The following is a 16,876-nucleotide window of genomic DNA, read 5'->3' on the forward strand; positions in this document are numbered from 1 at the left end:
AAATTTAAAATTGAACACATATATAAAAAGTATAAATATTATGTATTGACATGTTTTAAAATTATATAGAAATGATTAATGTTATTTTAAATTAGTCTAATATATCAATAAAAAACTGAATAATAAAGCACCAATTCATAAATAAATTGTATGCAATTATATATTATATTACAGTTAAATTTATTCATTTAGCAGATGCTTTTATCCAAAGTGACTTAAAAATTAGGACAGTGGAAGCAATCAAAAAGTGCAATGATATATAACTGCTATAACAAGTCTCAGTTAGCTTAACACAGTACACGTAGCAAGGGCTTTTAAAAAATATAATAAAAGAAAACAGATAGAATAGAAAAGGAATAGAGCAAGCTAGTGTTAGAGGTCTTATATATATATATATATATATATATATATATATATATATATATATATATATATATATATAAATTCCACCAGGAGGGAACATTTAATTTAAAAGTCCGTAAAAGTGACTGTGCTTCTTTGGGATGGCACAATCGAGCAACGTTCACTTGCAGAACGCAAGCTTCTAGAGGGCACATAAGTCTGAAGTAATACATTTAAGTAAATGGGTACAGAGCCAGTAGTGGTTTTGTAGGCAAACATCAATGCCTTGAATTTTATGCGAGCAGCTATTGGAAGCCAGTGCAAATTGATAAACAGAGGTGTGACGTGTATTCTTTTCGACTCATTAAAAATTAATCTTGCTGCCGCGTTCTGGATTAATTGTAAAGGTTTGATAGAACTGGCTGGAAGACCTGCCAAGAGAGCATTGCATAGTCCAGCCTGGAAAGAACAAGAGCTTGAACCAGGAGTTGTGCAGCATGTTCCGAAAGAAAGGGCCTGATCTTCTTGAGGTTGAATGAAACAAATCTGCAGGATCGGACAGTTTTAGCAATGTGGTCTGAGAAAGTCAGCTGATCATCAATCATAACTCCAAGGCTTCTGGCTGTTTTTGAAGGAGTTATGGTTGATGTGCCTAACTTGATGGTGAAATAGTGATGAAACGATGGGTTTGCTGGAACCACAAGCAGTTCTGTTTTTGCAAAGTTGAGTTCAAGGTGATGGTCCATCATCCAGCCATCCAAGAAATGTCTGTTAGACAAGCTGAGATGCGAATAGCTACCGTCAGATCATCAGGATGGAATGAGAGGTAGAGTTGAGTGTCATCAGCTTAGCAGTGGTATGAAAAGCCATGTTTCTGAATGACAGAACCTAATGATGCCATGAAGACAGAGAAGAGAAGTGGTCCAAGAACTGAGCCCTGAAGCACCCTAGTAGTTAGATGTTGTGACTTGGACACCTCACCTCTCCAAGATACTTTGAAGGACCTATCTGATAGGTAAGACTCAAACCACTGAAGTTTAGTTCCTGAGATGCCCTTTGCCAGTAGGCTTGATAGGAGAATCTGTTGGTTAACCGTGTCAAAAGCAGTGGACAGATTGTGACGAGTGGGGCGGGCCCGAGGGATGTGGGAACACGAGCGAGGCCGGTGGAGTGATTGGGAAATCAGCGACACCTGCGGCCCAACACCGGTCTGGTGTCCCACAGAGGAGATGGAAGGATATAAAACTGGAGCGACAGTGAAGGACGAGAGAGGACCAGACCTGGGCTTTATTTTATGTTTGCTTTTTATTTGTGCGCATCAGTCGTCCGCGAGGGGCTGGTGCACTGTTTTGTTTATTTTGAATTATTAAAGTTTCATTTGATTGTCCCCCAGTTCCCGCCTCCTTCTTCCCGATGATTAGGAAGTTTTTATTATTACAGTGGTACCGGAGCCCGGGAGAAGGAGGGACGCGCTACTGAAGATCCCTCGCTGCTGTGGTGAATCCGCGGTGCCATCGAGCAGGAGAGGAGTGTGCTGCCATGGACGCTCGAGGCGGTGGAGGGGCGGCTGCCATCTGTGAGGGAGCGGAGGAGTCGGCGCCGTTCGCCAGGGGGCCGGAGCCTTCTGCCTACGTGAAGGAATCCGGAGGAGCAAGGAACGGGGGACTCCTGCCGGCTGCCCAAAACCGGAGAAGCCATCACCGTCCACCGGGCAGTGGAGCGGTTTCGTGCCGTCCGCCGAGGGCCGTCCAGTGCCACCGCCAGGCACCGTGGAGGAGATCGCCCAGCTGGTGGAGGGCCGAGCAGCAGTGCGTCTGGGAACCGGAATTTTTTTTTTTCCTCTCTCCCCTCTCTCATCTCTGTCGCTCCTCCTTCCATCTCCTTTTCTCTCGCCTCGTCTGTCCTACCCCCAGGTTCCCGCAGGTCCCCGTGAGCGGTCCCCCCCGGAGGGAGGGGGAGAGTAGAGCGCAGTCTCGGGAAAACCCCCCCGGCCTGGGAGGGGCGATGGGGGTATGTGACGAGTGGGTCGGGGCCGAAGGATGTGGGAACATGAGAGAGGCCAGTGGAGTGATTGGGAAATTAGCGACACCTGCGACCCACCACCGGTCTGGAGTCCCACAGAGGAGATGAAAGGATATAAAACTGGAGCGACGACAGTGAAGGACGAGAGAGGACCAGGCCTGGGCTTTATTTTATGTTTGTTTATTTTGAATTATTAAAGTTTCATTTGATTGTCCGCCGGTTCCCGCCTCCTTCTTCCCGATGATAAGGACGTTTTTATTATTACACAGATCAAGCTGGATAAGTACTGAAGATTTGGATTCCGCTCTTGCCAGTCTTGGGGCTTCAACAACTGAGAGCAAGGCAGTCTCAGTTGAATGTCCACTTCTGAAGCCAGATTGGTTGCTGTCAATGAGGTTGTTCTGTGTGAGAAATGCATAGGCTTGGTTGAACACAGCTCATTCAATTGTTTTGCAGTGAAAGGAAGAAGGGAAACTGGTCTGTAACTCTCTAAAAGAGATGGGTTGATGGTGGGTTTCTTAAGTAGTGGAGTTATACAAACCTGTCTAAATGATGAGGGAAAAACACCAGTGTGGAGGGAAGTGTTGATGATGTGAGTGAGTGCAGGTACAACTGCAGGAGAAATGGTTTGAAGGAGATGAGATGGAATAGGATCAAGCGGGCAAGTAGTAAGGTGATTAGAAAGGATGAGTTTTGAGACTTCTGCCTCAGAGAGTGAAGAGAAGGATGTAAATGAGTGTATGTTTACAGGTGATATGAGCTTGACTGATTGTGGTGTGAAAAATTGTGCGATGATGTTTTTAATTTTATTAATGAAAAACGGGGCAAAGTCGTTAGCTATTAGAGATGAAGCAGGAGGGGGAGGAGGAGGGCATAGAAGTGAGGAAATTTTTTTTAAAAGCATGCAAGAGTTAGATGAATTGTTAATTTTGTTATAGTAGTTTGTCATTTTAGCAGTGGAGACATTATCAGAGAAGGAAGATAGGAGTGACTGATACACATTAAGGTCAGTAGTATTTTTGGATTTGCGCCACACTCTTTCAGAAGCTCTAAGCTTAGAACGGTGTTCACGTATAACATCAGATAACCAAGGGGCAGAAGGGGTGTTATGGGCTGGCCTGGAAGACAAGGGGCAAACAGTGTCTAAACAAGATGTAAGAGTGGAGCAGAAAGTATCAGTAGCACTGTTAGCATCAAAAGATCAAAAGATGCTAACAGTTTAGGGGAAGGAAGTGAAGATGAAACGATTGATAGCCTGGAGGGTGACATTTGGAGGGGTAAGTGATGTGTCAGGGACCATGTTGAGGTTAAGAGTGAGGAGGAAGTGATTGGACGTGTGCAGTGGAGTAACCAGAACATGATCAGTAGAGCAGTGTCGCGTATAAATAAGGTCCAGTTAGTTGCCTAATTTGTGAGTAGCAGTAGTTGACATTCGGTTGAGATCAAAGAGGCAAGCAGAGTGGGGAAATCAGCATACAGAGGTTTATCTAGGTGGATGTTGAAATCTCCAAGCATAACTAGGGGAGTACCATCCTCAGGAAAGGTTGAGAGCAACACATCCAATTCATCCAAAAAGTTACCCAGTGGTCCTGGGGGTCGATAGACAACTACAAAATGTATTTTAAGAGGGTAGGTAACAGTAGCTGAATGAGATTCAAAGGAGCTGTTGATACCCAAAGATGGTAAAGGATTAATTTTCCAATCATTGGAGATGAGCAGACCAGTACCTCCACCTCTTCCAGTCAAACGGGGGGAGTGGGAAAATGAGAAATTATTGGAGAGTGTAGCAATGTCCTCTGGTTTGATCCAGGTCTCTGTTAGGGCCATGAGATGAAGCTTTGAATGACTAATAATAGAAGTAATGAAATCGGCTTAGTTTACAGCAGACTGGCAATTCCAGAGACCAGTAGAAAAAGAAAGTAGTGTTCTAGCAGACATAGGCAAAGTGTGCAGGTTGTTAAGATTGTGTCGCCTACATTGTGCGATGCATCGTTTGCGAGTGGTAGTGATAGTAGGGATCTGGAAACACATAGTAAGAATGTGAATTATACATATCACTCTTCTTTCTTACATAAATTTTCAACCCAAATGAATATTATAGGTCCATTTGTTTGGTAATCAGCTTATTAATGATTCTTTGTTTTGTGATGTTTGTAAATATGTGTGAGCAGAAAGCTTCCATGTTTGTCGTGAGATGGTCCAGTGTGGCTCTGTACAGCAGGAGGTTCAGATCCAAACCAAAGACACACACATTCTTCTCAAGTGACTGCGGTTCCTACAAGCTTAGATGAGCATCCAGATACATGCATGAATAAACTTTAAATATCCATCCATCCATCCATCATCTTCCGCTTATCCGGGGCCGGGTCATGGGGGCAACAGTCTAAGCAGAGACGCCCAGACTTCCCTCTCCCTAGCCACTTCTTCCAGCTCTTCCGGGGGGACCCCGAGGCGTTCCCAGGCCAGCCGGGAGACATAGTCCCTCCAGCGTGTCCTAGGTCTTCCCCGGGGCCTCCTCCCGGTGAGACGTGCCTGGAACACCATCTGCAAAAAGCAGCGACGAAATCGCATAGTCCCCAAACCGGACACTCTCTGGCCTTTGGCTGCGCCTAGAAATTCTGTCCATAAAAATTATGAACAGAACCGGTGACAAAGGGCAGCCCTGCCGGAGTCCAACATGCACTGGGAACAGGTCTGACTTACTGCCGGCAATGCGAACCAAGCTCTTGCTCCGGTCGTATAGGGACCGAACAGCCCTAAGCAGGGGACCGCCGACCCATACTCCCAGAGCACCCTCCACAGGATGTCGCGAGGAACACGGTCGAATGCCTTCTCCAAATCCACAAAACACATGTGGACTTGTTGGGCAAACTCCCATGAACCCTCCAGCACCCTGGAAAGGGTATAGAGCTGGTCCAGTGCTCCACGACCGGGACGAAAACCACACTGTTCCTCCTGAATCCGAGGTTCCACTATCGGCCGAATTCTCCTCTCCAGTACCCTGGCATAGACTTTACCGGGGAGGCTGAGAAGTGTGTTCCCCCTATAGTTGGAACACACTCTCCGGTCCCCCTTCTTGAAAAGAGGGACCACCACCCCGGTCTGCCAGTCCAGAGGTACTGTCCCCAGCCGCCATGCGATGTTGCAGAGGCGTGTCAGCCAAGACAGCCCCACAACATCCAGAGACTTGAGGTACTCGGGGCGGATCTCATCCACCCCCGGTGCCTTGCCACCGAGGAGCTTTTTAACTACCTCGATGACTTCAGCCCGGGTGATGGATGAGTCCTCCTCCGAGTCCCCAGCCACTGCTTCCTCAACGGAACACAAGTCGGTGGGATTGAGGAGATCCTCGAAGTATTCCTTCCAGCGCCCGACGATATTCCCAGTTGAGGTCAACAGGTGCCCATCTCCACTGTAAACGGTGTTGGTAGGGCACTGCTTCCCCCTCCTGAGGGCCGGGTAGTCCGCACTGCCGTTCGGCCCGTAGGCACAAACAACAGTGATAGACCTATCCCCGACTCGAAGGCGCAGGGAAGCGACCCTCTCGTTCACCGGGGTGAACCCCAACACATGGCGGCTGAGCTGGGGGGCTATAAGCAAACCCACTCCAGCCCTCCGCCTCTCACCATGGGCAACTCCAGAGTGGTAGAGAGTCCAGCCTCTCTCAAGAAGTGTGGTTCCAGAGCCCAAGCTGTGCGTGGAGGTGAGCCCGACTATCTCTAGTCGGTAACTTTAAATACATTATTAGATTAATACAAATATGTTTTAAAAATAAAGGAAAATTGATTGTCATGTGATTGCATTTGCGGACATTCCTTTGAACCTCAGCAGAGAGCTTCTACAGGAAAGTGGTTTAATCAGGTACAAACCTGCCTGAAATATGATGGTATACCTTCTGCATTGTGTAAAAAAAAAAAAAAAAAAAAAAAAAAAAACCATAACATACTTTTTTCTTTCAGGGAACTGCAGGATGTTTTACAGCAGCGGGTCATTGGGTTCCTGTTGGAACAGAGCAAGAAGGATCCGGAGAAACACACTCGCTTCTTTGACGACTACGGGCTGTTTCTGCGCGAGGGCATCGTGACCACAGCAGAGCAGAGCGTAAAGGTATGAGACGCCTCATTTGGCCTTCTTAATCAGCCTGTTTCTCACTGATTGTTGTGCCATGACAAGTCTCAGTTAGTCTAGTATAGAATGCATAGCCAGTTTTTTTTTTTTTTATAAATGAAAAGACAAGAAAAGTAAAAGTGCTAGTGTTAGTTGGTTAAGTGCAGGCGAAAAAGATGAGTCTTTAGATGTTTCTTGAAAATTAGTAAAGACTCAGCTGTACGAATTGAGATTGGGAGGTCATTCCACCAGCTCGGCACAGTTCAGGAAAAGGTCCTTGAGAGTGATTTTGAACTTCTTTGGGATGGTACCACAAGGCGTCTTTCACTAGCAGAGCGCAAACTCTTGGAGGGCACATAAGATTTAACCAGTGAGTTTAGGTAAATTGGTGCCGTGCCAGTGGTCGTTTTGTAGGCTAGCATCAGTACCCTGAATTTGATGCGAGCAGCTACTGGTAGCCAGTGTAACCTGATGAGGAGTTTAATTGAGTTTAAATCCGATCTGACTGGTAGAAGCATGGTAGTGAATACTGGGCCTGCTCATCTAGATCAGCACCGATCATGTGTGGTGTGCCTCAAGGCTCCATCCTTGCTCCTGTTTTATTCTCTTTATATGATTTCTTTGGGAAATATTTTCAAGAAATATAATAATGAAATATACAAATGTATTTGCCACTGTCACATGAAAATGGTTTAGGCAGGCAAGGCAAGTTTATTTATGTAGCACATTTCATACACAATGGTAATTCAAAGTGCTTTACATAAAAGAAAGTAAAATAGTAATGAAGAAAAATAACAAGAATAAAACTAGCAATTTTAAAACTTTTACAATTATTTAAAAAAAATGTACTTATTTAAAATAAATTTAAAACAGAAAATGATTTTACATTAAAAAAAAAACAGTGAAAGTATAGTGCAATCAGTTCGGACATTGCACAGTGCTCATTCAATAAATGCACAATTAAACAGATGAGTTTTGAGTCTAGATTTAAATGTGACTAGTGTTTTAGCACATCTGATCTCTTCTGGAAGCTGATTCCAATTGCGGGCGGCATAGAAACTAAAAGCAGATTCCCCTTGTTTTGTGTGAACCCTTGGTATTTCTAACTGACTCGATCCTAGTGATCTGAGTGCTCTGATAGGTTAATATTCAGTGAACATCTGCAATATATTTCGGTCCTAGGTCATTTAGTGACTTATATACGAGTAAAAATACTTTAAAATCAATCCTAAATGTAACTGGAAGCCAGTGTAAGGACCTGAGGACTGGGGTGATATGCTCAGATTTTCTGGTTCTTGTCAGTATCCTGGCAGCAGCGTTCTGCATGAGCTGCAGCTGTCTAATGGTCTTTTTGGGAAGAACGTTGAGGAACCCTTTACAATAGTCCACCCTGCTGGTGATAAAGGCATGAACAAGTTTCTCCAAGTCTTGACTGGAAACAAAGGTTAAGAACCTCTTATGGCTGTCTTTGCACTTAAAACATGGTTGGCTTCTAATTTTTACATTTAAATGAAAATGTAAAATGAACAGAGACTATAATTTTCAGTTCCAGTGTAGCCAGGGGTACAGCACAGCTAAATGTTGGCTCTGTCACCTCGCGACAAAAAATGTGTTTAAAACTTAAGTGTGTATATTGACAGCTCTCTAAAACTGGACAAACAGTTAAATTATGTTGGAAAGTCAAGCTTCTAGCAAATATGAAATCATGTTTTGACATTTAAAGGCCTTGAAATTGTGATCCATATTTTGATATAATCAAGACTTGACTACTGCAATGCATTATAGAAGGGAAACAGCCAGTCATATATTTCTCATTTGCCAAAAGTTCAAAACCCTGCTGCTAGACTCTTAACGTGAACATATTACTCCCTGGTCTCCCTGTATTGGCTTCCAGTTTTTTTATAGAATTGGTTTTAAACTTTTGTTATTGGTGTACAAATCCTTTCATGGACTCATACCGTTCCTCTTTCAGATCTCTTAACTGAATATCAGACTGAACGAAGTTTGAAATCAGTGACTCAGAAGTTACTCAAAATTATGGCTGTAAACCATTGCTTCAGGCCAAAATGTGAGGCCATAAAAACATAAGATGTAAATGGATGGACTGGAATTATGTGGATTATTGTGATGTTGTTAACAAGCTGTTTGAGCTCAAATAAAGCATACTGTACTTGTATAATATATGTAACATCAAAGATTTGTCTCCAGACATGATCTGATCGAGAAGCTTCATGCACTGAAGGACTCAATCCCTGAACTGGCACAGCTTCTCCTCGAGCAGTTAAAGAAAGAGTTTCCACCTCTCTTTCATCTCAATACTATTTCTAATTAAAAGCTAAATGTTTTTTTTTTATATATATATATATATATATATATATATATACGTTCCAGATTTACGACAACGCCATGATCTCCTCTGGCCTCAACGAGGACCCTCGTCCGATGATCTCGTGGCTCAATCAGCTCCTCTCTCAAGCTCTGGAGAAACACTGACACCTGTGCTGGAGTTCAGCCTGATGGACTTGTTGTGCCTTTATTAGAGCCATGCATGGATGCACAAAGGGGGCTTCCAGCGCCACAGAGGTCATCATTGCACTCTAAACACAAACAAACATTGTTCATATGAAGACTTGAGAATCTTTGTGCAGGTGTGACATTGTGGTTTTGTTGGGAGTCATGTTTAACAGCTGATATGACTGAGATTTGTCTTTCCATTCAATGATAAAACAATACATTAATCAATTCAGTAGTTTGTTTTGCTACAGTTGTACTCCTGAATTTACATGGAAAGATGCAAGATAATGAATGATACCAGGGAAAACATTTTCTGTTAAATATTAATGTCTTGTCTGTTTTTTTCATGTGTGAATTAAAGTTGGATGAAAATAAATCAAACATGCATAGATAAGCTATGACTAACTGTTCCTGAGATTGCTTAGTTTGAACAAAAATAACAATTTCATAAACTCGAATGCAAAGCCGTCTTTCCTAAATAAAATGTGATTATGTCCAGCTCTTTGAAATGAAACAGGAATCCAGGAGAACTGCGCCTGAGCTGCAGTCGCGTCATTCAGACAGCAGGAGGCGCAGTGACGCCATGATGATGAGCACATAATGAGATCCGTGACGCTGATAGAGGTAAAGGCTGATGGATTTTAGTTCACGTTTCTGTTAGAAATCAGGAAAAAAAGAGAAAACAAAAAGAAACCTGCTTTAATGCTGCAGTGCTTGACTCTGGATTTTCAGACAGTTCAGACAAAACGGATCAAATCTTTGGGTGAACTATCCCTTATATTATAAACATTTATGTGAATCTATAGAAAGTGTTTTTTTCATTCTCGTTCTAGACATTTTTAGTCTTATTGGCATTTCATTTTTTTTAAGATGCTCCTGCCGCGTTACATTGAATATTTGGACGTTTAAAAATTAATGTAATTGTTGAATTCATTTGAGCTCATATAACTTACATGCTGCAAGTATATGATTACAAAGGAATGAACAAACTGTTTCCAGCTTTAGATGGGGAGCTAGATTAAGCGGTTTCATATACTCTCAATACAGTTCACGAAGCCTTAAACACGATTGCACGCCTTGCTGCTGTGGGCCCTTCACACAGAACTCGTTCTTGCGTTTAAAATGTGAGAAACGAATGAAGAAAACTTGGTCTCGAGGCGCGTTTAACTTTATTTAGTCTTAAACGCTTCATAACGATGAATCAACAGCACGGTTACGAATGAAAACTATTACAACGCAGCGCGATATGAATGGAACGCAAAACGTGTTCTGTGTGCGCGGTTTGAAAAGAAGTGCTGCCACAATTGTCAGTTTATTTTGCTGGACACCCTCCAAAATAAGGCAAATATAACGAAGACACATTTTCAAATTAAATTGTTTAGCGCCAACACAAATGGACCGTTTCCCTGTTCACTGCGCTTGTGCTCCGGAACACAACGAGCACGAGGTCACGTACCCACTGAGAACTCAAGAGTGACACCTGCATTTAAAAACAGCAGTATTTTTGAGGATTAATTTTGTTATTGTACAACTATAGTGCTCTTGGTCAACCCAAAGTATCAACAAACCCTAAAATCTGAACATTTTAGTAAAAGTGAAGTTTTGGCGTTTTTTAAGAGAATCTACATGTACACCATTATTAGTCAACTATTAGTGTGCAGAATTATGCAACTAAATGAAAAAAGACTTTCCCATCTCGTTTGTTTATTATTATCTCGTTTCCCATCCCTGTGAAAGACGTTTTACAATTTTTGACTTTTGAGATTCAGTTAAATCTCTTTTTGGCCCATTTTTCCTGAGGAGAAGAATCTGCCTAATAATTATGCACACCTTGATATAGGGTGTTGATCTCCTTAGGCCACACCCTCCCTCGTTACACAAATACACATCAGATGATATGCATTAACTCCAATAAGCATGTCACTTTATACAACTTGGACTTGGAAATTATGGATAAGATGTGTGTGCACATGAAGTGATTATTAGGCAGGTGATTATTTTGACCATGTGTGTAAATAAAGATAACTGACTCACAGCTGTAAACCCATTTCTGCCACACAAGAAACATGCTGTGGTTATGGTTATGAGATGAAGAGTCCACATTACGGTTTCAAAATCATGAGATACAAAGGCATTTTGTCAAAAATTTAAAACTTATAATTGATATAAAATTTTATGCATCAATTTAAATCTTTTATATCATGAATATAACTTTGACAATTTAGATTGTCATTGTTACGACTTGGTATGTCAATTCCAACTGAACCCTGAATATTTTAGAACTTAAAAATCTATTTTCTCTTTGTGAGGCAGACATGGGCTCCCACCTACAGGTGCTGGTCATATAATTAGAATATCATCATCAAGTTGATTCATTTCACTAATTCCATTCAAAAAGTGAATCTTGTATATTCATTCATTACAAACAGACTGATATTTCAAATATTTATTTCTTTTAATTTTGATGATTATAACTGACAACTAAAGAAAATTGCAAATTCATAATCTCAGAAAATTAGAATATTGTGAAAAGGTTCAATGTTGAAGACACCTGGTGCCACAGTCTATATCAGCTAATTAACTCAAAACACCTGCAAAAGAGGCTGGCTGTTCAGAGAGCTCTGTGTCGAAGCACATTAATAGAGAGGCGAAGGGAAGGAAAAGATGTGGAAGAAAAAAAGTGTACAAGCAATAGGGATAATCACACCCTGGAGTGGATTGTGAAACAAAACCCATTCAAAAATGTGGGGGAGATTCACAAAGAGTGGACTGCAGCTGGAGTCAGTGCTTCAATATCCACTACACACAGACGTATACGAGACATGGGTTTCAGCTGTCGCATTCCTTGTGTCAAGCCATTCTTGAACAACAGGCAGCATCAGAAGCATCTTGCCTGGGCTAAAGACAAAAAGGACTGGACTGCTGCTGAGTGGTCCAAAGTTATGTTCTCTGATCAAATTAAATATTGCATGGATAGAGTGCCAGAGTCTGGAGGAAGAGAGGCGAGATACACAATCCACGTTGCTTGAGGTCCAGTATAAAGTTTCCAGTAAGTGACTGTTTGGGGTCCATGTCATCTGCTGGTGTTGGTCCACTGTGTTTTCTGAGGTCCAAGTTCAACACAGCCGTATTCCAGGCAGTTTTAGAGCACTTCATGCTTCCTGCTGCTGATCAACTTTATGGAGATGCAGATTTCATTTTCCAACAGAACCTGGCACCTGCACACAGTGCCAAAGCTACCAGTACCTGGTTTAAGGACCATGGTATCCCTGTTCTTTGATTCTTATGGCCAGCAAATTCACCTGAACTTAACCCAATAGAAAATCTATGGCTTATTGTGAAGAGGAAGATGTGATGTGCCAGACCCAAGAATGCAGAAGAGCTGAAGGCCACTATCAGAGCAACCTGGGCTCTCATAACACCTGAGCAGTGCCACAGACTGATCGACTCCATGCCACGCTGCACTGCTGCAGTAATTCAGACAAAAGGAGCCCCAACTAAGTACCGAGTGTTGTACATGCTCATACTGTTCATGTTCATACTTTTCAGTTGGCCAAGATTTCAAAAAATCATTTTTGGTCTTAAGGACTTTCCTTGGCAAAGGAAAATTTGGAATTTTCCTTAGTTGTCAGTTATAATTATCAAAATTAAAAGAAATAAACATTTGAAATATATCAGTCTGTGCGTAATGAATATAATATACAAGTTTCACTTTCTGAATGGAATTAGAGAAATCAACTTTTTGATGATATTCTAATTATATGACCAGCACCTGTAACTAAAAATTTTATGCGTCAATTTAAACTTCAGTTTAACTTCAATTTAAACCGTCATAACCATGACAATTCTAAATTGACAAAAAGTTATATTCATGTCAGTTCCAACTGAACCCTGAACATAAAACTTAAATTCGATTTTCCCCTTGTGAGGCAGACATGGACTTTCATGTAAAACAAATGATCCTGTCCATCAATTTTTAATAAATGATTAGTAATAATTGCCAGAGAGGGGCAAAGTTTTTGACATCTCGCATAAATGTAGTATCTGCAAGACAAAGCATTTCTAGGTAAGTGAAGACACATACCTCAGTTTCTGTGATTTTCTATCATCACTCTTCAGACAGCGTCAGTGTGCAAGAGTCTAGGGTTTCTCTAGAAGGGAAGATTGCGGTCATCCTATTACACTTATTGCAAAGAACAAACTATAAAGAGGCCAAATTTAGAATGTAACAACATTATTTTCACAAAAAATTTATAACGGCATATTTCACAATGCTAATCAAATGTCGGAATGCGCATAGAAATTGTGAATTGCAGTACAAGGGCTCTAAACTGCAGTTGCATCTCTCGGGCTCCAGGAGGTGCAGTGAAGCCAGTGCAGAGCACACACTGCAATCTGACGCTGAAGATATGTAAAACGGCCAGTTTGTTGAACTAGCTAAACATTTTCAGTTGCAATTAAACAGTAAATCTGATCATTACATTTCTAATGTAATGTTCTGGTACATTAAAACTACACTGGCTTTATGTAAAAAACAGTCAGTCAGGTGTTCATTTAAAACTTTGCTAAGATCAGAATTTTGCGAACATGCAAATCGAAGTCACCAGAAGCATCACATCTGTTGCACACAGTTTATTTAACAATATTGTATATAAGTACGAAACAAGTTCTTAACCAGTTTATACAGCGATCTCAATCTTTTTTCCTTTTATTTACAGTATGTCATCAAGCTGCATGATTTACATTAAAGAATCGTTCACCTTCAATTCAAGTTTCATGAGAAGAAAAACAAAAGAGGTTGATTGAAGAACTCTTTGAACAAATCAGCAGTCAGACGAAGCTCCGGCCTCATACGCGAGGTGGAGGGGACATCATTGATGTTTCAGAGATCAAACGAGAAAACAGGAACATCTTCCTACAAGAGACAACTACTGAATCCAGGCCAATAAATTAATGCATTTGGGCACCTTGAAAAATAAGAGCAACTTTCACAATTTGCTCACGTTTGTGTGTGTGTGTATGCGTGTGCGCAGTATCCAAGCTCCTTTCTGTACAAATGAATACAGGTCCTCTGTACAAACTCCACAGTTTGGAGAGAAAAAGGCGGCGTGTCCTTTACCAAACCTGGTAAATGTGAATACTTAGCAGACAGGAATAAGGATTGATCCTGATCCTAATTCCACACCGAGTATCTTACAGTCCCCTAAACACGCACACACTCACAAAACACAAAAAAAACTAAACAAAAACGCAATTCAGTTTGCAAACATACAAAACGAAAGTCTTCAATAATAAAATCAAATATTTTGCCTTGAGAAATTCCATTTAAAAAGTCCATAAGCTCAAAATACCCCCTTCCCCGAAAAAAACAACGAAAACAAAACAATTAAAAATGTAACTCGTAGACCAGGACTGCAATTCGGCCGGTCTGACAACCCTCCCAGAAAAAAAAAACCCTTTGTGATTCCGCTCTTTACACAGTAATTTCAATCCCTCCAACAAGGAAGAAAAAGTAGTCCATTGGTTGTGTAAACCTATTAGTTCATTTAGTCGTCTTCTCAAATTTTATTTTTTTTGTGTAGAAAACACACCTCTCTTTTCAAAAAGAACGTCTCTTAATGCTACAATCCCTCGACAAACTTCTCTAACGTGTCTCCCGTGGTGTCCCCAACCATACTCAAGTCGTTGGTCAGCCCTCCACGGTTTGGCGTGTTCAGCTGCGGAAGCATTGCATTCTGTTCGGGTGTGCACAGGTGAGCCTGGTCCATGGGGCCGGACATGGGTCCCGCCAGGCTGGGGTGGGACACGCCAGAGTGCAGGGCGGCGTGCTGAGGCGACGGCAGGGGCTGCATGCGCGGGGACGGGCTGGAATGTGGCGGCTGTTGGGACGGGGGACGGGGCGATTGCACAGGTGCAGGCGACCTCACTTGGTTGCCCAGCACGTTGGCCATGGCCTGTCCGGACAGGTGAGCTCCCTGCGGCTGTCCTGCAAGCATGTGGGGCTGGGGACTCATGGAAGCAGCCTGTGCCGGTGATCCCATTTGCTGCTTCAGCATCTGCTGCTGCTGCTGTTGTTGCTGCTGCTGCTGCATCATGCGCTGTTGCAGCATGTTTTGCTGGGCGTCCATGCTCATCCCAGTCTGGCCCATCTGAGCCATGGGCGGCATCTGACCCATTGGCCCAGTGCCTCCTTGCATGGACATCTGCTGCTGCATGCGGATTTGCGAGTAACTGGCCGGGCCTTGAGGTTGCGGGAATCTTCCTTGTCCTGGAGGCATTGCTCCCTGTTGTTGCTGTTGCTGCTGCATGCGCATTAGTTGCCTGCGGAACAGCTGCTGGTTTCCATTGTGCGCAGCGTTCATCATTTGTCCCTGGGATCCTAGGGCGCCCATGGCTTGGGTGGCGGCTGGCTGAGGCTGCTGAGGTGGCATGACGGGTCTCTGAACGGGGCCTGTTTGCATCGCAGCCATGTTCTGCATCCCTGGCTGACCTGCGAGCATGGCCTGCGGGTTCTGCTGCTGCGGTTGGCTGGCTTGGTATTTCGCCGTCCGCTGTTTGATAAACGCGGCCATGAGATGCGGGTTCGACTTGAGGATATTGAGGACCTGCTGTTGCTGCTGAGGGGAACTTGGTGATTTTAATGTGCGCAGCAGATCCTGCAGTGCTCCTGGAGCAATGCTGCTGGTCAACCCTCTTTGCTGCATGCCTTGTTGCTGCGGGGCTTGTGGTTGCGCTTGTTGGGGCGGCATGACGGACTGCATCTGTCGTGGCTGCTGCTGTTGCTGCATCATGGCGCGCTGCATCATTTGCGCCTGTTGCGGTGTCTGCGCTACCTGAGACTGCTGCGGGGCCATGGCCATCTGCTGCGGTGGCACTTGCTGTGGCGGAGGCGCCTGCGGATTCTGCATGGACCCTTGCATCCCAGCTGGCCACTGGCCAGGCTGCATGTTCTGAACCATCTGAGGACCACGAGGTGCCATCATTTGCATGGGTGTCATCATACGAGGTTGGTTCATCGGCATGCCATTCACGTTCATATTCATCCTGTAGTCTTGCTGCTGCTGCTGTTGTTGTTGCTGCTGCTGAACTTTGGTCATCATCTCTATTTGTTTCGCAACCTTCAAAGCCTGCTGTTGCTGCGGAGAGGGCTGGGGCTGTTGTTGAGGCGGCATGGGCAGGGGTGACTGCTGCTGGGGCAGAGGTGAGGACTGCGGGCCTGGCTTACCCTGCGGTCCTGGTGTAGGTGGTTGGTTGGGGAAGGTCTGCACCATTCCAGCCACATTCGGATGGGTCTGCTGGGGCTGGTTGGCTAATGGCTGCGAGGTCTGAGGCGTGTTAGGCTGCTGTAGCTGCTGAGAGTTGGGCGTCCCTGGACCTCCTGAGGTAGTTGGGGAGGGCAGACTGGAAGGCATTCCTCTGCCCTGCATGAGTGCCATTCGCCGGCGCATCATCTGTGCCTGCTGCAGCCGCTGCTGAATCTGCTGCTGCCGCAACTTGTGCTTGATATTGAGACAGAAGGGCACGGGGCACTTGTTCTCCTGGCAGTGCTTGGCATGGTAGCAGCACAACGCGATGAGTTGCTTGCAAACGGGGCAGCCTCCGTTGGTCTTGCGCTTGCAGCCCTTGGTATGCTGCACTACACGCTTCATCTTCTGACAAGATGGCAGAGAACAGTTGGCATTGCGGCACTGGCAGGCATGCACCAGCGACTGGATGCAGCGTTGGATGCTGAGGCGTCGACTCTCCTGTGGGCTCTTGTTGGCTTCACCGCCCTGGTTGTTGCTGTCGTCGTCCAGGCCCAAACCCCACTTCACCATTTGGTGCTCATGGCCCTTGGAGTTGTAGCAGTTAATGCATAGATCAAAGTCCTGAAAGAAATCAGAAAAATAAT

At 43.9% G+C, this 16,876-nt stretch overlaps 2 protein-coding genes across 6 annotated transcripts in view; both read right to left on the reverse strand.

The window, feature by feature from the left end:
• LOC113048347 (butyrophilin subfamily 1 member A1-like) overlaps nucleotides 1-16,876 on the reverse strand; it is a 120,347-nt gene that overhangs the window by 41,891 nt on the left and 61,580 nt on the right. The gene's annotated exons all lie outside the window — the stretch shown is intronic.
• LOC113048313 (CREB-binding protein-like) overlaps nucleotides 13,603-16,876 on the reverse strand; it is a 36,325-nt gene continuing 33,051 nt past the window's right edge. For 4 of the 5 annotated variants that reach the window (XM_026210068.1, XM_026210061.1, XM_026210087.1 and 1 more), the window contains exon 30: nucleotides 13,603-16,853. In XM_026210068.1, coding sequence (XP_026065853.1) covers nucleotides 14,607-16,853 — 2,247 coding nt within the window. In that variant the 3' untranslated portion in view covers nucleotides 13,603-14,606. The remainder of the gene's footprint in view (nucleotides 16,854-16,876) is intronic. The other variant, XM_026210077.1, reaches the window with a different exon arrangement.

The sequence above is a fragment of the Carassius auratus genome, chromosome 3 (assembly GCF_003368295.1).
Source record: "Carassius auratus strain Wakin chromosome 3, ASM336829v1, whole genome shotgun sequence".
In the NCBI taxonomy this organism is placed as follows: Eukaryota; Metazoa; Chordata; class Actinopteri; order Cypriniformes; family Cyprinidae; genus Carassius; species Carassius auratus.